General features: G+C 42.0%; 1 protein-coding gene across 3 annotated transcripts in view; it reads right to left on the bottom strand.

Moving 5' to 3' along the window:
* The window catches only part of nlgn3a (neuroligin 3a), a 126978-nt gene that overhangs the window by 22635 nt on the left and 77322 nt on the right, over positions 1 to 27021 (bottom strand). For all 3 annotated transcript variants that reach the window (XM_023269547.3, XM_055016743.1, XM_023269546.3), the window contains one exon: positions 22219 to 22404. In XM_023269547.3, the coding sequence (XP_023125315.1) occupies positions 22219 to 22404 (186 nt within the window). The remainder of the gene's footprint in view (positions 1 to 22218; positions 22405 to 27021) is intronic.

Below are 27021 nucleotides of genomic sequence, written 5' to 3'. Positions count from 1 at the left end.
TGGTGCGTCTGTCTTGCATTGTCCACTATGACAAATTGGATCTGGCAGCCTCAGCAGGATAATGCTGCCATTTACTTGAGCATCCTATCTGATCCAGTTATGATGCCCACAGACAGAGTCACAGGCATAAATACATATGTACCCACTCACTTACTGCTGGCTAAATAACATCTATTATGACACTTAGATGAAGGTTAGGGCAGCTTTTAAGTACTTTACTGTAGTTGCTGGAAGCCAGAAAAACATGTGGAAATGTGTTTGATGGATAAAACAATCACAGAGTGCATGCAGGCTTGTTTTTTATTGCTGACATTCTCTTTATGAGAAATACCACTTCTGCAAAATATGAATACAGACATTGTTATCAAGGGGAAAAAAATCTTCATTTCAACAAACAAAGGAGGAGTTTGCTCAACCATTTTATATTATTATTGATCTTATGTGCACTTGAACCAAGAAAACACGCTTTCCTGCAACTACTATTCATTTAGCTGTTTGTTGTATTCTTTGGACATTATCTGTGCATTCTCATGAATTCACATGTATGCATGCAAACTGACAGATTCCTTTCATTCTCTCTCCTTGCAGCCAGCCTGCCATAGCAAGAGAAACAGAGAGCTTGCACGGTGATTTTTTTCCATTTGCACTCATGCATGTGTCACTAATGCTGCATCCTCTGAAAGGCAGAGAATGCTATCTCCGTGTCCTTCTACTGCTAGCTCTCTTTGTGCTGTGGCATTTGAGGCAGTATTCACCAAGCGCGCTCCATACTGCTGCAGCACATAGATTGGCCTGATAGCTGTGTACGCACAACAACAGCACGCGCTGTCAGCGAGCCTTGACTAGGTGTCGATGTGGAAATGCGAAGAATAATGAGTTATTACAGGGTTATCTGTGTGTATCTCCATGTCATGACTGTGTAAGCGGCTCTGCTAATCTCATTAGATGAGACAAGATGTTAAAGATGTTTTCTGATTTCCTCTCCCTTCTCCTACTGTGTCCACAAATAGATTTCAGATCAGTGTGCTGAGAGGAAATGATTAGTGCTTTTAGCTTCCACTGAAACGGGTTTTCAAGGGAGAATCGTGCAAGTGGCTGCTGTGCAGAAATAGTGAAAAACATCTGACTCCTGTTGTTTCTAAATATATGTACCATATTTTACACCCCATCTGCATTGTATAGCAGCCCCAAAGCTTGGTTCATTTTTATATATGCAGTGAGCAGTGACAGCTGGAGACAACGAGTGCGCTGGCTTCAAGGAAGCAAAGCTCCATAAGTACACATCAGATGTAAAATATGTCTAGCATGGGAGGGTCAAAGATATAAGTCACACACAAATATGACAATTCAGCCATGAAATGTGAAAGGATGGGAAGCTTCTATTCTTGGTGAGATCTTGCCTTTGACAGCCAAGATGGGATGGCTGAAACTCATTTTGGGGCCAAGGAAAGCCACGGAGAGGGTGCAGTTGCATTTGTGACAGACAAATTATCACAATGGGTGTACACCCCCTGGGGGAAGCAAGGAAGTAAAGAAAGAGTGACAGAGAGAGAGCGAGAGAGAGAGAGAGAGAGAGACCCTGGTCCAAGTGCTTAAATCTTACAGAAACAAATTAGCTGTGAGCTGTAGGGGTACGGGAGGTGAAACTGAGATGGATACTCACATCCCGGCTGAAAACAGGAGGTGGGTGGAGGCTTACTGCTTGCTCTGGCCCTTTTCACAGACTTCCAAAACAGCAGATCACTCGCTTACAAGCCTTTGAGTCTGGTTCAGGAAAGGATATGTCCCCGATCTGATTGTAGCTTACATACAAAGACAAACAATGTGCATGGTGTTCATGCAGCACAGAACTCAAACATGTTGCCCTAGCTACACATGTGCATCCTCTAAATATCATTTGTTTCTCCAGGGAAGTTGCATCCTACTCATAGCTTACACAGAAAATACCTACTGGCGATGTTTAATATATGTATACTATACAACTACCCACCTACATGAATACTACGCACACACACAAACACATATAGAATTCAGGAAGCTCATTAGACACCACACACACAGCACCTAGTAGGCAGCAAACCTTTTTTCCTCTGACCAAGAACATCAACAACTCTTTTAATCTAAACCACCATTAATGAACCAGAGCCTCAGGACATGATGGGGAAAAAAATATTCCCTTGGATGTACTGTAATTCCTGCTTCCCTCTCAAAATTACAGTGCTCTTCCTATTAGAAAGAGCCCCTCTATTACTGATGCCTTTTAGGGTCAGTGGTCGCACCAGCAGCAGCGTCCGAGCTGATTAACTATTGTACCATGCATGGAAGTGCCCGGCTGGGCGAGGGCTCCAGCAGCGTAAACATATTCTTCTCGCTGTGCCTATGTCACTCTGTGTGTTCTTCTCTCACAACGTCTGACACCACTGTTCCCAGCTCTGCCCATTGTGCCAGTAGCCCTGCAGCCAGAAGCAACACAAGCTTTGTTTAATTCAAGGCGGCACACCATGCAAACGCTGGACAAAAATAGGAAGTATATGCGTCTCCCGCGCCTCTCTCTTATTCTCGGACACACATTAAAAATTGAGACTCGGGTCTGGCATGGGACGGCACTAAGAATGTGATGAGAACCCGACTGTGGCCAGGCCTGAGGACGGTAGCTGCCTGTCTGGATCGAGGGAGTGCATGCGTCTGTATATTTCTATGTGCTTGTGCATAGTATGTGGTGAGAGAAGCACAGCAGAGAGACAGCAAGACTGTCACAACAGCCCATTCCTGGAGAACACTATGTCTGCCTTCATACTGTAAACTCCCATTGAGTCAATTACTGTGGCAGCCTCTTTAGCCACCATGGCCACTTACTGTAAGCAGACGTTGGGACAATTGGGTTATGACATGTTCTGCTGTAAAAATGGCTTGGAAAAGTTCCACTGGCAGCGGTGGCTTTCAGAAAATCTACTCGAACAAATCAAGTCAACTGGAAATCCCAACAATTAAGAGCTATTTGTGCAGGCTATCTGAACTCAGCATTCAGCCACTGAGCATCGATCTGCTGCAAAAACTCATCTAGATTAATCCATTCAAATGTTTTTGTTTTGATTAGGAAATACAGTGAGCTGCTGAGATGTTGACTTTAGTAATAGAGATTAAAAATGTGTTGACCAAAGTATTCATCAATCTGAGATCCTTCATCTTTTGCCTCCTCTGAACAAAAGCGTGCTGACTACACATTTATCTGCCTTCCAAACTAGAAAATATATCTTAGCAAGACAAACAGACAGATATATGGATGAACCAAGCTGCCAGCTTCTATTCTCATTGTGTCACCGACGAGGAGAGGACGGAGGCAAAAAGAGGAGGGTCATGGGAGGACAGCAGGGGAGGGGAAAGAAGGGAAAAGAAAAAAAGCAATAAGACTCTTAAAGTTCCTCTGTGTGTGCTATTGTCCCCGGAGAGTATTCAAGGCAGGCAGAGGCTCTCTGCATAGGAAAATGGCACTCCGCATGCTAACTGTGACTTTGCATTCATTTTGAGGAAGACACAGGCATCTTAATGTATTGGGTGACTCATGCAACCATTTCATCTCGAATATGCGCCGTTCTAATGCGCAATACAACAGCACTGAAATGATTTCAGAGTGTGATTTGGTGGAGTTAAATTAGTAGCAACAAGATATTTCTGTATTGTATGAGTTAGAACTATACCTCAGATTTATGACTGAAACCAAAAGACTACTGTTTTCTTCCTAATGCACATTTGTAAAATCAGTGTCAAAACTCTTCAATTACCATTGCTACCCTGAATCCCAACATTTATGTTTATATACAACTAACCTGCATTCCCAAATGCATTTTGTAAGAAAAACAATTTTTCCTGGCTAAATAACAGCATGACAGAAATGCTTTCACTTTCTGAGAGCCAGCACAGGACCCAGGAGACTGGAGTTCGTGTTCAATGTGGAACCATTATTGTTAGACTGAAGCTTTATTTCCACTCAGTTTGGTTTGACACAGACACCAAAACTGATTTGATTAGATTTCTTAAAAAATATTATGATTTGGGATAAAATAGACAATTTAACAACATTCTAAATGTCAGAAGCTTGGTTAAGTTCAGGGCTCAAAATTACTTGGTTAGGTCTTAGATAGTCTGATTCACTGGATGGAGAGTCTGGGTATAAGTCTTCTATTCCCACCATGTTTCACAAGACTTTCTTCTTCCCTTCCATAATCTGCACATTTTTAAATTCTCTTTCCTATAGAAAACGACACCCTCCAAACCATGAACCATGTTAATGTAGTGCTTGTCAAAACAGTTCTACCTGTCACTATGTTGCAGAGACACTGTCGCTGTGACCTGGGCTCAGCACCACCTAAGCTGATTGTGTTTGGTTTAACTAATACAAATAATCCAGGGCTTTTCTCACATGAAGATGCAGACCGTTTCTCAGCACTAACACAGACAGGAGATAGGTCAGGGTTAGTGGCTATACAAGAGCAGGTTTAGCAAAAATGTCTGGGTTAAAACTGCTGATTTCCTCACATTAATAACATGTGAGGAGCTTGGTTGGGCTCAGGCATCAAAACTACTTGGTGATGTTGATAAAATATAATTGTTTGGGTGAAAATGTGACCTTCACCACATGCTTAAAGCTTCTCCTCCACTTTCTGGGTTACCAAGGCGACAGTTCACACCACATCTAATTTATGATTGGGTGAAGAAGAGAGGCAGTAGAAAAGCAATGCAATAAACAGCAAAGTTATGTTGATTATAAACGCAATAGTGATGTGTCACAAACACTCCAGAAGGAAATACATTTCCCTCAAAACATAATTGAAAATGGAGTTCAGTCATAGACGAACATAATTTTTAGGAGATGGGGCTCTCCGTTAAAGCCAAGAGAACAACCAAACCTGAAATAACTTTGTTACTCCATTTGTCAATGGGCTTTTGTCAGTTTTATATTTTTCTGACAGTTTAGGTTCATTCAGAGGAAAAATAACTACAATCGTAGCTAGTTCACGGCAAAGAAGTATCAATGGCTTTCGGAACAGTTGGCACAAAGTATTTTCATTTAACCGTATTTTGTGCAGCTTTGTTGCCCCTCTATAGGGTCATATTGGCTTATGATAGTCTGCAACTGTGAGTAAATATAAGCCTGTGTATTAGATTTTGGGACTGAGATGAAATCTAATTTCTGTGAGCTCAGCACGAGAGATTGCTTGCTGATACACACATCCACACATCCAAGGCCACATCTGGCAGGCCCTATCAAATATACATGAACTTCCAGAGACCATCATATGGCTGCAATCCCATTATTTACTTGAGTCCACAACACATTCACGTTCCTTGTGAGGTGTTTGACTGCAAATTGTTTCACATTGATACCGACATTTACTCATTAAATATGATATTTACCAACTTTGGAAAGACAAACATGGCGGGACATCCATCTTTTGCAAGAGTGTTCGCCAACATCTGGGTTATGCTCTGATCTTATGGGGATACTATTTAAAAACTGAACATTGTAATGAAGGCAATAAAGCATAGAGATGACTTGCCTGATATTGAAAAGTGACAGTTAATTTCAGTCATTGGTGAAGCTGGCTGATAACAGATTGATAGTGTCACAAACTGTAATGGACATGTAATTAATATCTATTGCACTGCCTCCATTTGGAACACTAATGTATCATATTGAATTGCAGATGAAATAAAAAAAAAACCCCCGAAGTGACAGAAAACATCACAATGTCTGGCACAGTGTCAACCTCATTTCAGTCTGGCCAGCCTAATAACAAGGACTATATACATTCGCCTTTCACAGCAGCACTCCAGCCGTTTTCAATCCAGGCCGGACAGAATGCAGAGTATTTTTACCTCCAGTCCTTTCTGTCAAGCTCTGAAAAGGCCAGATGGGTAGTGGTGGACAGTTTCTTTGCCACCTCAATACCCAAAATTGTGTTGGCTGCATACAGTGGAGTGGTGGTGCAGGGACTAAAACACAGAGTGACAGGCTGAGGTCTCGGCACAAGGGCAAAGAGCTGTGAGCTGAGCTCTGGTGAGTCCCCGCCCTGGCAGCCTCATTCACTATTTATTTGTGCTTTCTGTGTGAGTGAATATGTGTACGCACAAGCTGTCCATGCTCACTGGCGTGATTCTGTTTGCTTATGTTGTGCCGGTCATTGTGTGTATACATGCATCTGCATTCTGGTGAACTTTCCGTGCTGCTCGTGGAGCTGTGTGACTGCCTCGCCGAGCTAAGAAAGGCCTTTAATAGCTGCCTTTTCCGCCTCAGTGGTCACACTTGAGATTATCACTCTTTTACATTCAAACCGGTCTGTAGGCAGCGGAGGAGAGAAAATAAAAAAGGGAAGAAAAAAATATTATGGTCGTGTGAGAGAGTGCACAGTTTCCTTTCTCATGTTTTTGTCCTCTTTTCCATGGTAACATGCCTTTTCGCTGCAATCTCTCCATTTCCATATCCTCCCCTATATTCTCTCTGTTGTGCCTCTTGCTGCCAGTGCCAGTAGGCACACAGCTGTAGCCACATGAAATCCTCAGGAGAGGGAGGGTATGTGGACTTAGATGTACACATGGAGTGTGTGTGTCTGTGTGTGTGTGTGTGTCTGTGTGTGTGTGTGTGTGTGTGTGCAGAGCTGAGGTGATCTGAGCTGAGCATGGGGGGGAAATATTTACACAGGACACCCTTTAATGACAGTCGATCTCACGGGTTTCGACCTACCATAGCCGAGTTGTGTGTGTGTGTGTCTACGAGTTGTGTGCTCAGAATATGTGCCTTGGTATTTGTGCAGATGTGTACATGTTTGCGCAGTATTGCTGTGAGTCTGCAGAGATGAGTTATGTGTGTGCACGGGCGTGTGAGAGAGACCAAGTGCGCTGGTCTAACAGTTAAGCTGCATGCTGGCATGCTCCACTTTCTCAATGTCAAGCTCACACATATTCAACAGCAACTAACGTCACAACACTTGACACATATCTCACCCAGCAACATTCTTTCCCAGCACACATTCAGAGTGGCATCTGTAAGCCCATCGCCATTACTATAGAATGTGTCATAATGTCAGCTTCCATCATCACATAAAGAATTGACACCCAGGTCTGTTCTGCAATACAAACACTACACTTGAGTTCTTTCTATTGCACTGAAGTTCAAAAATCTTAAATATTACAACCAAACAATCACTATAAATGAATGTCTATATTATTTATATATTGGCCTTCAAATGCAAACAATTTATTTTGGGTTTTAAAGCTCAGTGATCAATGTTTATGTTTTTTTCCCTGAATGCATTAATTTATAAATAATTTTAATTAAGTTTCATACTTTGACAATATTCAGAATCAATTGCACCTACCAAGTACATGTGCCTATACAAGGAATCTGATGTTTTTCAGATGCACTGATCGTATTTACGCACACTTTGTAGCACAATCTGTAGAAAAGAAAGTCGATAGAAAGAAGAAAATAACTAGCTAAAAGCAAAGAGAACAAGCTAAACAAAGATAGGTCAGTATATACATTTAGCGATTTTTTACATACATTTACGTGACAAAAAGATGCATATATTTATATAAAAAAACAATTGTGAACAACAAAATAAAATGTCTAACTGCAGATTGTAGACATGAAGAGGAAATAGCATAAGGCTACAAAGTGCAAAGAGTGTTGGAATAAATATTGAATGAGTAATGAAGTAAGTCACTCAATATAAATAAAGTGGGCGTTTATGTGCAGTATATGGATGTATGCATATCTATATAGAGTAGACACCATGTGCTTAGATTTAGAGTGACAGTGACATGTATGATTGTACATATTAGAGTACAGAGTGAGGTAAACTGTAAAATACATATTTTATAAATACAGGAGATTGTGAAAGGTAGGGTCACTGTGATTTCTTTCCCATTAGACTTTGTATTTACTGATTAGATATTTGCTTTAACAAGCAGTGTAAGAGAAAACAGTCATATATACATATGTGTATAAACTTGTACACTCTTAATATGTTTGTCTTTCATAAAAACTGATTCAATGGTCCACTTACTATTTTTATGAGGCTTTCAACTAAATCATAGGGCCTGTGTCGATGGACGAAATCAAAAAAGCCACCAATCTGTCTCCATGACAACTGAGCAAACACCATCTGCTGACTGTTGAAAGCTATTAGAAGGAGCAAGAGTTGGCATATTATTTTTCAAGTTTACTGCATTTAATTTAAATAATTTGTTTTAAAAGTTGTATATGAGCAATATGAATTAAACCCACAATCACAGTATCTAATTATGTAGTGTCACACAGAACTGACACAATAATTGACTTACAAGCCAGACGGGGATATTTGCATTTCTCAAATCTACCAAATGAATACCTGACAAATTAAGGTACTTCATCAAAATGATCACATAAAAATCCAATTCAATCCAAAGCTCTACATGTCATTATATTCTACAACCCTAATTTAAAGATATAAGATGTTTAAATTTTCCTACCTTGTATTTAGTGCAGCCAGTGTAGCATCTTCAAGGAAGAACATTGCTTATTCTGTGCCCGCTATTCCCGAGTACATTTCCATGTGACAGCAGACTCTACAGTTGCTGTCATTTAATGTAAATAGCTTGGAGCATATCAGTTCTACCACACATTGATTTCTGTCGGTCTCTCACCATGAAGCTGCACACTTTGTTTTCCTGTATTTCTGCATAGAAAACGTCAGCAACTGGCCTGTGTCAATTCAGTGAAGTACTTCCATGGTAACATGTTTTCCTGTTTGAATTTAATCAAACATGAGCCACCCCTTTTTTTCAGCCAGGGATGTGTATTGGCTGTGAAGAGGATGCAGTGTTTTTGGCTCTGATCTGTAGTTGCTCCAGTGAATGCCATCAGATATTCACAGTGCCATCTCTGATGTCGCAGCTTTCCATCCTCCTTGCCAGTTTTGTCAGTTCTGACACAGAGAAATAGACTTGTGCTTTTGGGTTCCTGACAAATTACAGCAATACAATCTACTTTGTTTGAATAATTTAACACTGCACTGCTTGGGGGGGAATCTGGAAAAAACGCACACCAAGCTAACCCCTTCTCTCAGCAGAAGGTATCATCTGTCTGTCCTCTGGGATTTTGTAATCTTGTATCTTTCTGTATCTCTGTAAGTGAGGAGCATGTTTTGGTATCACAGAGGCTGTCGGGTGTCTCCAAGGGAAACGCAGGTACCTGAACACCTGATGTCATTCCCTGTGGGTCAGGGTCAGAGGGCAGGGTGGGCTGGAAAGATAGTTGATCTACAGAGGGAAGGTTTATTCCACACAGCTCTTTAATAGAGACCAGAGGGAGAGGAGGAGTAGCAGAAGCTGCGAGATCTGTAGTACAGTGGCGCTGTTTCGCATCGAGTCTCCCTCTCCTCTCCTAATGAGCATTCTATTAGCAGCTAGGGGACGGATTTAGGCAGTTAGGCATACGGAGAAGGCTGGCTAACAATGCAAGTGGTTAGCTAAACAGCTGTTCTTTCTCTGCTGCCACCTCCCATCCTCGGCTAATGAAGCCCTCACCGATGAGCAGGAGTCCTGGGACAGCCGCAGAACAGCCACAGATACCCAGACAGGGAATCTCAGTCCCTCACAACCCTCATAAAAAAGTCTGTGTGGAGGATAACTTCACCGATAGGACAAATAAGGCTCCAATTTGATAGTGGCTCAAAGGGGAACCCTAAGAATAGCACATTGAGCTAGCACAGACATTTTTATGAGCACTCTGTGCTGCTCTCTGCTTGAAAAGTAAACTCCTTTGCATTGTTTTTCCGAGTGGAAAATGGCAGACGCTATGGTGCATTTCATAATGGATAATAAACAGATCACTGTGATGATTTTTGTGAATGCTGCATTGTTACATTTCATTATCCTCTACAGTGTGAGTAGTGTTCACAGTGGTGAGCATCGATCAAGATTAGTGGCGTGCCATATGGGTTTGTCAACATCTGAAATACTGCAGAGGATGCATGCTCTCCAAACAGCCTTCACTTCAACAAGGAGAAATGTTTCCGAGTGATGCCTATTTTTCATATTATAAAAATATAATGTGACATTATGCTTGGCTACCAAAACACAGTATTTGTTTTACTTAAATGTTGAGTCTGTCAAAGACGTGATTATCTGCAGAGAGCCTGGGTCACCTTCAAATGATACATGGGTTAAGATTTACTTCACAGGTACTCTTTATTCCTTTGTTGAGCAGTCACTTTAGCTGTCAAGTCGACTGCGTGCTTCTGAATGAAGGGCTGTTCTGAACGTGGGACTGCATCAAAGCTTGGGCAGGAGGTGTCAAGAAAAACTCTACACTTAGAATCTGCAGCAATTAGCCAGGTGTGCTTACTGTATGTGTGAAAATAGGAGCTTTGAGTCCTCTGCAGTTTCTTGCCGGTTCTTTCTTTACAACAGCTACTTCTGCCGCTCTGTTGAATATTAAACTGCTCATCATGAACAGCTTCGAGGACAAACACCTTTGTTGTTGTTCTGGAAGAGGATACTTGGAACAACCTACTTAGCAATGGCCCACAAGCCCTTGGAGAGGAGTGCTATAAATGATGCCACAACCAAGTGCTTGAGGCAGTCGAATGCAGCTATGGCCTTTAGCATCAGCAGTGACATCCTCAGAGTTGCAGAGAAGCGCCACCTGGAACCTCAAACAAAGTCTTGTCTCCTCATCATTGTCACTGACTGGCAGCTGGAAGTGGATCTGGGCAAGCTTTTGAAGTTCCCAGCCAGGATGACACCAACACAGCCAGACACCAAGCAACTGATCATGCTGGAACTCCAGCTGGTCGGAGAGGAGCACATGGATGAAGGCAAGTTTGGTGAACTCACCATGGACCCATGGAGTTGGGCTAGCGAAGATTTAGAGGAAGTTCACAAGGCAAAGTGTGTCCGCTACTGGGCATTACCGGAGACACAAAGAGGTAGGCCATGAGATCCACTAGTGAAGCTGTGGCCAAAGTTGCTAAGTGGCTTCAGATCAACAGGGTAGATCTGTGGGAGAAGGATGCTGGGAGGCAAGAAGAGGTCGACTGGGCGAAGGTGTCTGATGTTGAAAGACCTGAAACACCCAGTGGCCACGAGTTACATCACTGATGATGAGTCTCGGCACATCTGGAGGATGTATCTATCATCATGCTACCTCATGGTTATTGTAGAAGCGACATTGGGAGTTTTAGTTCACTCCTACCCTCATGTTCTTGCTTTTCATTAAACAAACTAAAGTATCACTAGTTTCACCTCATTGCTCATTCTTCAGCACTTCCAGCTTTCCAGCTATTCAAGGGGCATAATCAAGAGTCAAGGCAAAACCTTTTGTCTTGTTACTTTATTGCTGTGTGAACGGTTATCATTCCGTTTTCTCGTGAAAAACACACTAATGAAAGCTTCCCAAAGGTTTTAAACATCAAAGCCTCTACTCTGAGACCCGTGCAAATTTGTATGTCAATATAGCATCATTAAAAATTATTGTGACGGTAATTTGTTTGTTGAACAATGATATATTATTGACAAAAACTGGTGCAGGTTTATTATCAAACATCAAATAATTCAGGGAAATTATTGTGGAAATCAATAGCTGTTTATGAACTAACCTCAATAAATGGAACTAAAGCAGATGTCTCTGCACATTCTGTATTTTTCTTATAATTAAAAAAAATGCATATTTCTTTCTTTGAAGGAATCCAGAAAATGAAATACCCCTAAATTTCTCACATAGGAAGATCTAGATGTTGTCTAAAAACACTTTCCATGCTGTATGAACTAAAATTCTGCTACAACTTAGATTTTTTTCTTTCTTTGTGGAAAAATACTTACTAAATGTTCACAATGTGTAAATTTTTGAGTTTAGAAAGTAGAACTTCCACATCTGTGCTAAACAATATCCCCGCCTAAAAATGTAAGAATGCAACTTTAGGATACTCCAAAATCTACAACTCTGGTGCCAACAGGTCTCATTCGATTCATATCAAAGGCTTTAAATTCTACACATGGGGGCTTTAGAAGACCCCGTAGAGCTTTTTCTTTCCAGGTTTTCACACTGTACCTCTAACGTTAGCTACTGTGCTCTACTCTGGTTAATCCTGTAACTGTTGGGAATGTTTGGGGGGGTTTCTTTGCAGGAAAATGAAAGTCCACAAATCGGTACACAAAGCTGTAACCCCAGAGCTGCACATGTTCTTCCATTTCACCCTGCCTGGGATATAGCTAAAAAGATGTGAATGATTTACAGTCACAATATTAGATAGTCCTTTTGATGGTCCTGAGAAACTTGTATTCACAATCTGCACATATTCAGGCTGAACAGAAAAAGGAAAAAGAAAAAGCACACATAGACACATAGAAACACACACATCCATCCATCAACATTACACACTTGTGAGTTACACAGGCTTACTAAAGGCTTTGCTGAATACAAATACTCCTCAATACCACAAATTCTTATATTTAGGACTTTTTTAGGAGGGTATAAAAACTACTACCAAACCAAGCCCTACTCCATTCTGAAGTGCTGTGTCTGTAGCAAGAGAAGAGTAATGTGGAGCATAGATAGAGGAGTGATAAGTAGGTTTGCTCTGTGCAAAGATGTCAAGCACGCTTCAATATTTTGCTCAAGCTCGTGTGTTAAAAGCATGCAAAAGCCATTATGAGCAGCTGAGGTAATATTTTATTTGCAACATGCAGATGCTAATTTAAATTAAATTGTGTTAAACTGAGTTTTCTTTTTTAAGCCCTCTGACCCCCCCAAAATTGTAAAAAAAAAAAAAAAAAAAAAATGTTATTTCTTTAATTTCTTGACCGAAAAGGATAAAACCTGGGAATCAACATATAGCCTATGATATTTTTCTAAGTGTTCACAGGTGTTACCAATAAATGAAAAAAAATTATACCTCTACATACACATTTTCCTATTTACATGTTTAATTAGCTTATGTTATTAGCTTCATATGAGCATTGGACATCATAGTGTTTGTTCTTAAAAAAATGATTAATGCAAAGGTTTTATTTTTGGCAAATTTTTAAGTATCAAATGTAGAATAAAATGATTTTTGATGAAACATCACAATTTTAAGCTTAATTTTGGTTAAGAACAGGCCACAGATGTGTAGTTCAAGGACAGTCAGAAAGTTGGAAATCTATCTGTAATTTCTGGCTGTGATAAATGGTGTTATTTTGACTTTTTTTAAAGACAACTTGTCTGTCAAACCCACCGGCAGGTTTAGCCATTCAGTCGTTGAAGTTTTTACTTCAAAGTCTGGAACAGCTATTCCAGTCTCAGTCCAATATTAACATTGTAACTTGATGTAGAATTTCCTATCCAAAACAAGGGAAATTTTCTTCAAGTTGTGAAATAGCACACTGGCAGTATTGTTCTCTAACAGTTGCATTTGATTTGGTGAGTCGCTCTCTTTTACCACTGAAAAGAATCTATAGCTTATGTTACGTCTCTAAGCTAAAAATCTATTACAGCCTTACAGCCCCGAGAGCTAAAGATTTAGTCTTTTTGTCAGGTTGCACAGTGTTGGCCCTTTATAGTAGAGGTTTCTGCTTGTCAGCATGTTTGCTGAAGTTCCTCTCATTGGGGATTTCATTGTGCTCAGACTATGCAAATTTCACAGCCAGGGCTAATGCATTTGCACTGCCCAAAATTGAACAACTTGGTAGGCAGGCAGCAGCTTGTGACTGCACGTCACCAGCTGCACATTCTCATGCGTGCATGTAGTGGACAGTTAAAGTGTGCACTTACAGTGCATTATGTTAGTGATAGGAGTCCATATGGTATACATGAATACCATCCGCTATATCACATTGTGATAGGCTCTCAACAAGGAAATCCCACGAGGTTGATCCTACTGCACAGTTATTGGACTGATGTTTTTCCTATGCAATGCCTCTTATCACACATTGAAAAAACAATTTCCCCTCCAAATCATCCTGTCTGTAAGCACAGTCAGGAGTAAGCAGGTTCTATGTAAACAGAAGGATGCATATATTCCTGGATGCCTATAATCATGCAGTAAGCAAGTATTTTTCCTCTTTGTGTGGATGGAGTGGTTGTGGCAGAATGGAGGGACAAAAAAGTCATACATTTCCTATTTCAAAATAATTTAGAAGTTTCAAAAACATGTCACATGTTATGCAAACCTGTGAAATTGATGAAGAATTCAATGGTGCTTTCAAGCATGGTGTGCCTTTAAAGCAGCTCCACAGTATCCATCTGTTATTCATGCAGAAACATTGAGTGCTTTTTTTCCCTCTCAGCTGAGATAAACAGATGTACGGACACTGAAGAACTGACCTAGCCAGCCATAGAGGTGAGCTGTCAGCAACAACAAGCAAACACGGAGTGCTTGTGGTCATCACTAAAGGGGAAAGTTCAGCTAATTACACTGTAATTGTTCATCTGGCAGACAAACATGGAAACAACAGTCTATTTAACGACCCAGCTAGCCAGCCTTGTTGCCTGGTGTAGAATGCCTAATGGGGGCCCCTTTACAATCATGGGTGAAAAACAAAAGAGACAAATAAAAGAGAAAAACATTTTAAAAGCAGCGAAGAAGGGAACAAAAATGAAAGAAGATCAAACAAGAGAGACCAGACAGTGCAAAAGAAAGGATGGATGAACATAATGAAATGTGAAAATAGCGTAAGGGAAGCTAGTGAGTGGTGGCAGAAATTGGGCCAATGTGTGTGGAACAACAGGGAATAAAGCGAGGGTGAGGGAGATAGAGAGCTGGAGAAGGTGTGAGAGGAGGAGGGAGGTCAGCAGAGATGTGGAGATGGGCGTAGGAGGAGGGGGAGAAATGAGCCCCCAGTGCTCAGCTGTCAGAGCTTCCTCTGCAGGTGGGGCAGGACCAGTGCCAAGTCCCTCTCTCCCACTCACACAGACACCCATGCATCGCTCTATAATGGATGCTTTACACTGGTGCCAGAGAAAGACTGAGGCAGGGAGAGAGAGACATGGTGAGAAGACGAAAGAGAGACGTGGGGGAGGGTGGGTTGTAGCGAGAGAAAGAAAACAGGGAAAAGGAGCTGTAGAAAAATGTCTCTGAGATTAAGGGCGCTGGAGACGAGTGTACAAGGAAATGAATGGACAGACAGACAGACAGACAGAAACCTCCATCAAGTCATTAGACCAATCAAGGGAGGAAACAGACGAGACAGTCTGGGAGCAATATGATGCAGCTATTGGTTTAATTGATCTAAAGCCTAACAGGATCAAAGACAGCCGGGGCACAGACAGGAGCTGCAGCCGCCATTCCTCCCTCCACACGACTGTCACTGACCATTAGGACGTGTGTGTGAATGTGTCCTTGACAATGATTTATCAAGAACAATTCATTGATGGCATCTACCTGAACTAATGACTCGCCGGCATCTTCGCTGGGGATTGCGGGTCATCAACAGATGACATATTCTGTAGTCACCTCGTTCATCAGCTGCGATTAGATTCCAAAAGCAATCTCTGCGATACATCACCAGATGGGTCTCATCGTATTGTCTTGGAGAATATTGCTCAGACAGCCCATGTGTGCCACATGTCGCTCAAGCTGCTGAAGCCCATTGGTACAGTTGTGGCTCTGAGGCTACAGGTATATGCAATGCTCTGTGCTATTACCTTGGTTGATGGAGGCATGGATTTACTAAAGTACTCAATTATCCTCTGCTTCTTTCTCTGACCTGCTGTTCGTCTCTTTAACACCTATAACTCCATGCTTTATAGGCTCAACTACCTGCTGCAAGCTGAGACAGACTGATGCCTGGAGTACTTGAATAAACTGCCTTCACTGTTTTAGGGCCATTTGTCAATTCTTCATTCCACTGCTCTCCTCTGGCTGGGGATAGGTAAAGCTGCCTCCCTCTGATGGACAGTCCAACTGGTTATTATTTTCTAGAGTGTTAACCTCAAACCGGCCCTCTGACCTCAGAGGCTTCATCTTTACCCTAATAACACCTCTCTCAAGTCACATCACTCTTCAAATCCTCCCCTTTTTTCATCTGCCCGGTACAACTTTGGCTTCATTTTCTCTTTGTAACACTGAGCATAGTGAAGAGGAAAAAACCCATTTGCCACCTAAATTAGGCCATTTTCCGTTTCTTTCAAGTTCAAAAGAGAGTAATTCCTTTCAGTCGGTGGGTAATCCTCCATCTTTGTTTTGTGAAAACTAAGCAATTTTGCTCTGCTATACAAAGTCGAAGACACTGTCGTTCAAAGAGTGCCTCAAAAAAACGGCACATAGGCCACTTGTTAAAAGCAGTTTGCTTTTTCCACACAATGAAGGCCACAGTATATGGCAGACAACAAAGCCGAGTAGTCAGCGTAAATAAATACAAGCATTCTTGCTCTGCAGAGATGGCAGCCCCCTGGTTTAATTATCGCTCTTGTCAATCGAGGTGGAAGAATACGGCACCTGACAAGGCGCGTCCCCATTCTCTCATCTCTTACAGGCCTTTTTCACACCCTGAGATGCACAGACACCCTTCAGCAAACAGCCAAATCAAACCTCGAGATAGAGGCATTCTGTTGCCCCAAACACCCAGGTAACTTTACAGTGTCGAGTTGCTGAATGCCTTTGACACCTTAGAAATGGGGTCTATTCAACTTCGACAATTGTCCCTGGTTTTTCTCAAGCACAAAGCATTTGCACAACAATGGCAGCTGCATCGTGTATGAATAACATCCCAGGGATGTGGTTATGCAGCTATCTTTCCCAGTGACTCCAATTCATATTCCTGCTCTTGCAAGGTGCCTTTATTTGGTACTTAAACCCGACAGGCGATGGATGCCTGAGCACACAGAAATGAAGCTGACACCGATGCATGGATGCACTGCATCTCCAGATCTCAGTGTGGGGACTTTATGGAGTTCGGGCCTGTAGGCTGTTCCACATGGTGAATCTCCCATGGGTCTTGTTTTAGAAAAGAAACCTACATGTGTTAGTTTCAAAGGTCACAAACAGACGAAACATTACAGCTGAAAAAGTGATGTAACACTCACACACCCCTTCATACGGCCTGCTGGCCTCCTCCTTCACTCTCTGAGATAGAGCAGTTTGAAGTAACATTTATATTAGCCTTAGATTCCAAGTCGTATCTCAACATACAGCAATGAGTGAGTGTACGAGCTTTCAAGGCTCAACATATCCTTGCAATTCCCAGCAGCTGGAGCCCAAAAGTGTTTGTGTTCTTTACTCTAAGGACAACTACAAGCCTGCATGTACATGGTAAATGGTTGTCAGAGCAGAGGTTAGGTCCTCATGGCAACACAGGCTTTGAATCCCATAACAGCATTGAGATTGACAGAGGCAGATTGATTTGAGGTCCAATAAACGATGCTGTCAGTCTCATTTCCTTCTCCTATAGGTCCGTGAGTTAAATACATGCCAGAAGCAGCACATTTGCACTGATTTGTGCTTTGAAATTACACGAGGGCCAAGATAAGACCTTGCAGGGAGGCCTGTTCCATAACCCTCTTCTGCTGTAGGTAAGTAGTTTTGAAATCAGTAACATGGACAACATACCTCAAAAATATGAATCAAGTAAAGTAGAATTAATAAAAGAAAAACATGCATCCTGCTCAGAAGTACTATAAAGAGTCTTTCTGACAAAAGCTTGTCAGTGTCATCAAAACAGTACAGTATATAAAAATATATATGAATTTACAGCAAAAAAGTAATTCATTGTTTAAGACATTGAGCATAGCACATATATACAATACCTAAAACTACAGAACAAAATCTGTCTACCATTATCACTTCTAATAGTTATATTATATAGGTATATAATAGTTATATTCCCAAAAATAAAGGGATGATAGATGATACACCAAAATTAAATTTACCATTTTACCTAATAATTCTAAAGTGCAGTTTTAACTTTCTAGGTTATAATAATTCTATAATTAACAGTTACAGTTTTAGCTACTGAGTTTCTACTGCATTAATCTGAGATGTGTGTGACATTGAAGTTTGGGTTATTATTTTCTTGTCAGTCATTCTGACTTCCAATAATTCACTGGGTATACATACTTTACGGTGCTTTATCATAAAGGACATGGCATTTCATTGCAATCATTACATCGTGCTCAAGTTGCTCTAACAGAAGCCCTCGTATCTCACCCAATCAGCAGAAAAGAGTAATACATCAACTCCCATGGCTTCCAAACACATCCTTTCTGAGCCGGCATGAATCAGAATTTCTAAAGATCATTTACATTTAAGATCCTCAATTTCTGTACATCCTGTGATGCATCACTTATTCACCTGCTCGGCTAATTTTCTCAAAACATGGATTCAAAAATTTCCCCTCCCACTGTCCTGTTACTACTTATGGATCAAGTGGTTTCATTGTTTGCTGGGGGGTGTTTTGCATTAAAAAGTCTTGTTGCTCCTTGCACTGCTGTAATAAAACCCAAGCATTTAACATGCACATTTATGGTCCTCAATAACCCAGAAGTCTTAATAAAAATGAAAGCTGACATTGGCATGAAGGATCCTCCACACTAGCTGTCTTTAATGTCCAAGACATTCCATTAAAAGGGGAGCACTTCCTTAGAAGCGGAGCTTTTATCCTGATTGCTTACAGGAAGAGAGGGGAAAAAAAAAAAGAAACCAAACGACCTTCAGCGCCTCCACAACTCGTGAGTCCCTCATGTGTGCTTTGTGAATAGACGCATATGTGCAGAACTGAGATACACACACTCATGCAGGCGCATGTGCAGTAAGTTTTGAATGGAGAAGCGAACGCGTCGACTCTCTCATGCATTCGTAGATATATGCACAAATACACATCTGAGTCATTGGCTACTTGGTATTCTGTTCATGCACAGAGAAGCCATCTCACTTTTTAATTCGTAATGATTATTAGGAGATAGGGAAAAAGCCAAATCTGCATGTTCAATTAGTGCGTGTGCGATGCCAGATAGATAATACACGGGACTGGCTAATGTCCTTGCTTCTGAGCTTCTTTAGCCGGTTTCTTTTTGAAGCTGGAGAAAAAGAAGATGGGGACAGAGATTTCCCTCTGTGGGAACACAACTGTTGAGCTACATTTAATAAGCTGGTCAAAAACACTCTCCTGCCGAGAGAGACTGCGCTTTTAATGACCATTCTGCTTCCAAAGTCTCAGATGTGCAGCTAGATCGCTTGCCACATCGCAGACGAGGAAGCCATCTTATTATTAGCAACGCACCACACATGCTGCCAACTAGGGAGCACAAACCCAGAGAGGGGAATCGCAGAGAGACACACTGGCACATGAAGGGGCAAAAAAGTGTGTGTTGCTTGGACGCTTTTACAGCCTGTGAAGGCAGGGAGACAGATGGATGCAGTAAGGAGGAGATTAGATGGAGGAGGCAGGGCACCGACCAGGGTCTGAAAAATCAAGCCCTCATGAGAGGACATCCAGGCCAACCTCCACACAGGCCAGAAGGGGGACTCTTTGTGATGGATGTACCCTGGGACTGGAGCCCTCGGCACGCCCACATGAAGACGCCACCAAGGCCAGGCAAGAGGAGCAGGCAATCAAAGAGAAAGGCCGTAGGGCTAGGATGATATAGGAGGAACCAGCTTATTAAATAAGCTTCAGGAGGAGCATGGAGCATCTGAAATAAGTTGTCACTCTGCCACCAACAGGCATAAAAAATAAAAAGAGTCTCCGTTAGATGGAAAGTCTATGCACTGCAGGCAGTGATGACAGACTGTGTACAGTAAGAGTGGGAATACTGTCATTAAATACACCGACACACCAGGGAGCTCCAGAACAGTGTGTCATCGTTGATTTACTTTTTTTTTTTTTTTTTTTTAACCTGGGCCTCGTTATACTGCATCTGAGCAGAAGGTGAAGGAAAATGTGTGTGTGAGCATGTAGGCATATAGGCATGAGAATTTCATCCTATATTATCATACCCTACTACTCCAGCATTCAAATGCATTCAATATAACACCATTACCTATATTTCTACTGACAGAGACTGAAGTTTTATTTGTAAGCAAATTGGTAAAAGTTGGGAGGAGCCATGATGCATTGTTTACAATCTTGTTTCCTGACTTAATTTTCATTCAGAGCGCATAACAGGAAACTCAATAAAAGACACTCTTCCTGAGATGCAACAGTCTGCTAACATGGATAGGAAATCATTACACAAATCCATTACTAGGGGGCACCTGAAACCAGGTGTGCCCATGACACAGTGTATAATTCATTTGATTATAGATATTTACGTCAATTTTCACCGCTATGCAGATCTAGACACTTTCAATCCCTTTTTGTTTACTGCGTTGTCCTAGCAACAGGAGCATCCTACAAGTTTTTGCTTCACCAGTTAGGACTACAGTAGAGGAGGGGTAGTGTACAGTGGAGGCTGTGAAAGCAGGTGCAAAAAGACGCTTCTTCATTTGGATTTCCTGTCACATCCTGCAGCCCACTCCAGTCCTAAACTTTATATAATTACAACAATCTGTGCTCTGAGAGAGTCTGTGTGAAATCTGATTGCCATTGGTAACATTCGCAGCAAGAGTCCTGGCGTGATAGAAGGCTTCCTGTTTCAATTTCCTAGGATCCCTCAAGTTTCACTGGCTCTTTTTTTTTTTTTTTTTTAATCCCATCAGTGGGGCATACATTTCCATTCAGGGGAAAAAACAGACCCGGTAATATCCAATTTACTGGGAGGCAGAGGAGATGGTTTCACTGGCAGTATAATAACACGCTACATGGAGCGTGGCATTATGGAGTATGAATAAAAAAGGCATTTATGGTAAAAATTCAATCCAAAAGCAGTCATCAGTCATCGGAGGAAATCAAGGCAATTAGTAACACTTTAATGCAAATTGGAGAACGCAAAACGCATCACAAATCCTTGGCACTGTGATGGGGACCAAACGAGAGCAGCTCAAATGACCTCTTTCAAATGCACATCGGTCTGCTAGTCAAAAATCCAAGAACAGATATTTTACTGGTGACAAATAAAACAAATAGACTGCACATTAGAGTGTGCTAGTATGTGTGGCGATTAGGGGTGCACCACTTAATAGCTTCGTGACCACAACACTGACGAAGACAAGGCCTCTATCTACTGCAAGGGTGATTTCTTTAATGCACTTTATTGCGTGTAATGTACAGTAACCATTCTTAACCATGTGTGTCCAAAGCAGCAGGTTTGGGGCTTGTTAACATGTTCACAAACAGTCTAAATGAGCATGGCTTAACATAAAGATCTCTCATTTGGCTTTTTATCACTACATGATGTGATATAACGTAAAAAAAACAAAACGCAGCTACACAATCACACCTCAATATCCTGATAGCCTGTCCTGTACACAACTCTGCTGTCAATTAAATGCAAGAAAACAGCCAGTGTCTAAAGGGATGGATGACTACATGACTAATAATTTCAGGCTAAGGATGATGCAGTGACCGTTTGGCTCAGTAAGGGTGCACACAGAGGCTGACATTCACGGATGGAGCTCAAAGCTGCAGCTCATTCATATGAGCCAAGGAACTTCTTAGGAAACCTATAGGCAGTCAGGCTCCATCTTAATTCAGCAATGCATTAGAGGAGCATGAGTATGAAGGATGTTTATTGCATGTCCAAGTCAAGCGTGCATGCTGCCTTTAGTATTGAAGACATGGCCAACATCGGCAGTAAATCATCATGAAGTAGCATTAAGGTAGCCAGCAGATAAACAACACTGCTAAGAAAGAAGATAGCATGTGTGTGTGTGTGTGTGTGTGTGTGCGTGCGTGCGTGGGTGCGTGTGTGCGTGTGTGCGTGCGTGCGTCATTTAACAAGACTGCACCGGAACTGCCCCCAAATAGCTCTTCCTGATACACTATGTCCTTTTTCGTCTTGCTCACAGACACATTATTTCAGCTTGTTTATTTCTGACATAAAGAGGGATACTAGCAAGCTGGCAGAGAATGTCAAAACCCATATGTGGCTTCAAATCTGCCGTGGAGGTTCAATTTCTGGAGGGATTGAAAATCGCAGTCATTTAAATGCAAACACCTGCTTCTTAAAACATTCGTTATGCTACAGAGTACAGTGGAATACATTACTCTATAACTCGCTACCTGCATCACCAGTTTCTAATATTAAACAGTCCACACACCAGCAGGCATGAGTTCCACAGCTGTATCCCCCAACCCCCTTCCCTTCTCTGTGGTTTGCTGTACCTTCAGAGTGGTGGGAGAGGGTGAGCAGGCTGACGCAGGAAGCTCCAATCCCAGAACCGAACACAGTGATGCGGTTGGAATCTCCCCCAAAGAAGCCGATGTTCTCACTGATCCACCTTAAAGCCTGGATCTGGTCCAGGAGCCCGTAGTTCCCTTTAGCAGCCTGATCACCTGTGCTGAGGAATCCTGCAACATCACAAAGATGCAAAATTAAAAACTGTAAGAGCCAGTTACAATAATACTGAGAAGAACACAGAAGCCTATCCGCTGTGACTAATTCAGAAGAACTATCACGGCAGGTGAAAGCAGCAGTGAAATCATGACTTATTAGATGACACAGCTGTTGGTAACATCGGAGTACGTGTGACCACATGTCATCTACACCATATGGGGAATCAATGCATGTCTCCCTGGGGAGCACCAATCATCAGACATATTGAACAGTGTTGATGAAAACCTTGAGAATCTATGGAAACTCTATGGACACAGAGAGAAAAGGACGTGATTAAAAGATTTACAATCATTTTGATGCTGGCATGGACCGCAACCTCATTATAAATCCTATCAGAGTTTCCATATTCCTGTGACGTACTGTATTTCGATTCTCCGTACTACCACACCATTTCAGCCGAAACATTCAAAACCGACACTGTTCGTGTGCATTTTCCTCCATGTCTGTGTAATCTGCTATGTGAGCTATGAGTTGAAGAGTGAGCCTCTCCTGGGTACATCAGAGCTCATGTTAACATGCCACCCTTTCCCTGCTGCTCTCCAGGGCCTAAGCCCTGCTGAATGATGGGTAATCGAGAGTCGCGGGAGAAGATCAAAGGCAAGCAATCCCTGAAGTCCCCACAGTGGACTCAATGTCCATCAAACCCCTGAACACGCATGTGAGGTGACAGCTAGGAGACGTGTGGAAACCAACACCCCGTTCTCTTTAGCGGCAACATTTCACAGGCAATAAATGCGTTGGTGGTGAATGTTTGCAAGCCTCCAGTGATGGTCCTTCAGTATCACAGCATTGTTCCTAACATGCATTTCATGGTCTATGCCTCCATGTAATGATGAGCTCTGTGTTTTCAGAGTCCCAAGGGGGAGAGGGAGCAGTTTTGATATCAGCAATGCAAAAATAATTTAGGAAAAAGATTAAATCTGTGTGTTTTAACTCAGTAATGTTAACCTTAGATAAGCACAGTTCTGGGGTTCCTTAACTGTTTGTGTGCAAAAAGTACTCATGTCTGCCAGTACCTATCATCTGTGCTTGTGTGAATGCAGACGCAACCTTGTGCCCCACCTCCGACAGCAGACCCGCCTCGCCCTGAAGGCCTGTTGGCAGCAACAAAGAGGGTGGGCAGGACAAAGGCCAGGCCTGATCATCGATAGGAGAGAGGCGGTGGCACAGGAAGCAAAGCTGGAGACAAATGGATCAACAGATGGTCTCCTTCAGATGCATCCCTGAGGATGACAGAGCAGCAGGGCACATGCAGAGAGCCAGCGACACAGACAGACAGAGGAGAAAGGCAGGCTCCATCTGAAGCGCTTTTCCTTTTCTTTTTCTCTCACAGCTCCTCCTCGCTTTCCGTCATAACTAAAGGACAACAGCTTTTACAATCATCTCCAGGGTGCATGGAACAGAGAGCGAGGGAGAGGAGACGCCACGCTCCCAGAATAACCCTCATTTGCAGAATGGTTCACACTTCACCAAGTGTACGTGTTAGGAAATGTCAGGGGCCTGGCATGTAAAAAGGGGATTCTGTACGACTGCTAGCCTAATTGAAAAGATACTGTAAACATTATCCATTTGGTTTGCATTATGAGGCATTACTAAATAACAGCATGTAAATCATTAGAGTTGGATCCTCAGCAGGTAAAATACTGCACAGTGCTATAGTCTTCTGTGGCTTTTTGTTTAGCCGTGTTGATTCCTCTGCCTCTATAAATGAACTTGGTCATTAAAATGTAGAGGTGGAATCCAATAGCTTAGACAACAAGACAAGCTGCAGGCACCATTCAAAAATACATCTAATATGGCTCCTGGTTATGTTTTAATTGGAAAGGTGACAGAAAGTATTTTCTTTGGAAAGCAATTAAGATAGCAAAGTAATTGTTTTTATGCATGGCTATTTCTATTTTTACATTTATAGCAGTCTCTTTGTCTTGTGCTCTCAAGGTGTTGTTTTCTTTGTGTCACCTCGGCATAGGAGGTGATCACCTAAGCATCACTCTCACACAAAATAGATGCAGACTCACTCCGATTACTTAAACAGTCATGCATAATACACCATATAGCTTCACTTTGTTTCTGGTTATCTAAATTTCCCTTTAGTCACCAGGGACGGGGTTATAGATTTCTACATTTGGCAGATGATCGCTGTCTGATCAGCACTGTGTGGGCTTTGGCTGCACATGAACCATGATGTGCAGTACACTATCTGTTCACAGCTCACACCTACACAGGACTTTGGGATTCTGGGCTGAATCTCAGTGCTTCTGAACTCTTCGGTCGGGCTGGCAGTGCACTTGACTGCACTACTCGACCTGACATTCATTTGAAATTTCTAATACACACTTGGTGCTTTACAATGAGCATTTAATTATAAACTGTAATCGCATAATATCCATCTTGGTTAGCTGCCTGAAATCAAATCAATATGCAAATTTTCTCTTAAATGATCTGACCAATTAACTTAACCACAAACTGTATACACAATTACAGTGGAGTTAATTCCACAAACATAAAACAATCATTAAACAGTAAATAGTTGAAGTTGATCTGATACTTTCGAAGTAAGGTGCAAACAAATTATCCATCCATCCATCATCTATACACCGCTTAATCCTCACTAGGGTCATGGGGGGGGGGGCTGGAGTCTATCCCAGCTGACTCAGGTGAAGGCAGGGGACACCCTAGACAGGTCACCAGTCTGTCACAGGGCTACATACAGAGACAAACAATCACTCTCACATTCACACCTACGGGCAATTTAGAATAATCAATTAACCTCAGCATATTTTTGGACTGTGGGAGGAAGCCGGAGTGCAAACAAATTAATTTGGACTAATTTAATTTTCCCTGTGACATTATTCATCTCGCCTGTTGTGAGTTCTGTAACAAACTACAGATCAAATTTCACTTCAGATATCATAACTGAGACAATGCCCACACCTGATGCCTACAGGTTGAATATAAATATCAAATGACTTATCTAATGTTTTTTTCTGTTAACAAATAAAAAAGAGAGATGTTGTTTTGTATATTGAGCTCAAGAGGCTCAGCGAGAAGTGTTTGCTTTGACGTAGGAAATAGGCACATCTAGGAAGGAAAAAAATGCCCTGAAGCTGAACCATACTGGAGAAAAAAAATAATATAACAGATCTTTATTTGAGTCAACCTTCATAAATCATGTATGCCAAATCTAAAAGGTATTTAAAAACATCTGTTGAGAGAAACTGGTTATATAAGCATCACTTGCAAAAGGTCGTGTCAAAGAAAAACTTTTCAAATTGTCACAGTGTTTGGGACAAAGATTTCTAAATATGGGCTCCAAGCTGTCTACACATGTCAGCTGGATTAGACGCTGCATTTGAATGAGAGCATCTCATTCACCACAAACAAACCATATCAGGTAATAACAGTGATTCTGTGTTCTTTCTCTGCATATTAGAGCTGTAATTTGTACTGACTGATTACATGAAGTGTTTTTGTATTGTGTCTCGAAACTGCTCTTCTCTGACAGAGATGTGGTGAAGCTTCCGCTGGAATTTTCTCCTTGTGGCAGCACAAAGACACAGATTCAGCCCTGATCTCAGCCAGAATGGCAGCAGTGACTGTGGTCTGGTCACCATCGGGTCAGGTCATACTTGTCTCCTTACATCGTCCTTCCCGGACAAACCACTGAGCGTACGCTGTACAGCTCTCCCTGCGAGGAACATCGCTTCCCTCATCACCTTAACATGACCAGAGGTTCAGTTAATGTATAAAGCATGACAGTGTCCCCTTTAAGCCTCAGCTGCAAGTAATGCATGAACCCCTGATCACCAGTCAAACCTTGCACTACCTGAGTTAGAGTTTTCTTTTTTCCCTGAAAAAAACTGTGCATGATGCCACATAAAGCATTTCATGGCTTGATCAAATTTTATCAATACGAGTGTGCCACTATCTCAGTCTAAACTGAGTGTCTGCGTTTCCTCCTGAGTCGAAGCAGTGATTTCCTTTAGCCACGCTTCTCAGCATTGATATTGCTCTATTGATTATGATTTAAACGTCTGTTTCCTATACGACGAGCTATAACTCACAGTGTAGCGGAAAGAGGTGATGATAATGATCACTCTGACCCCAGACATCTCTCTTAGCCTGGTCTCCCAGATAATGGAATGTGTGTAAACTAATGGCGGAGGGTGAGAAATGGGCGAGGAGGGGTGAGGGGGAGGGCAAAAGCTTGTTATTGAGCCGAAGAGTGAAGCTTACATAGGGACAGATGGAGGGAACAAATAGGGAAAAATAGGGAAATAGAAGTAGGACGAGGAGAAGGAGGATGGGGATAACAGCAGTGACGTAACAGAGGGGACGCTTTTCTGGCTTTCTGTTAAATTCATTCTTGCTTTTACTTTGCCCTTTCCCTGTTTCCTTCTCCCTCTCATCCTCTCTCTCTTTAGGGGTGCCGGTTAACAAGGCCGTCTGTGTCCAAACTCTGCTTTGGTACCACCCCTCCCGCCCTGGTCTCCCTCTTGCCCTCTCCCTCTATCTCTTCTCCCCCCTTCTCTTTTCTGGGGAAATAAAGGCCCACACAGTCACAGCCTTGA

This window comes from Amphiprion ocellaris, chromosome 13 (assembly GCF_022539595.1).
Source record: "Amphiprion ocellaris isolate individual 3 ecotype Okinawa chromosome 13, ASM2253959v1, whole genome shotgun sequence".
In the NCBI taxonomy this organism is placed as follows: Eukaryota; Metazoa; Chordata; class Actinopteri; family Pomacentridae; genus Amphiprion; species Amphiprion ocellaris.
This window is presented reverse-complemented; position numbering and strand designations above follow the sequence as displayed.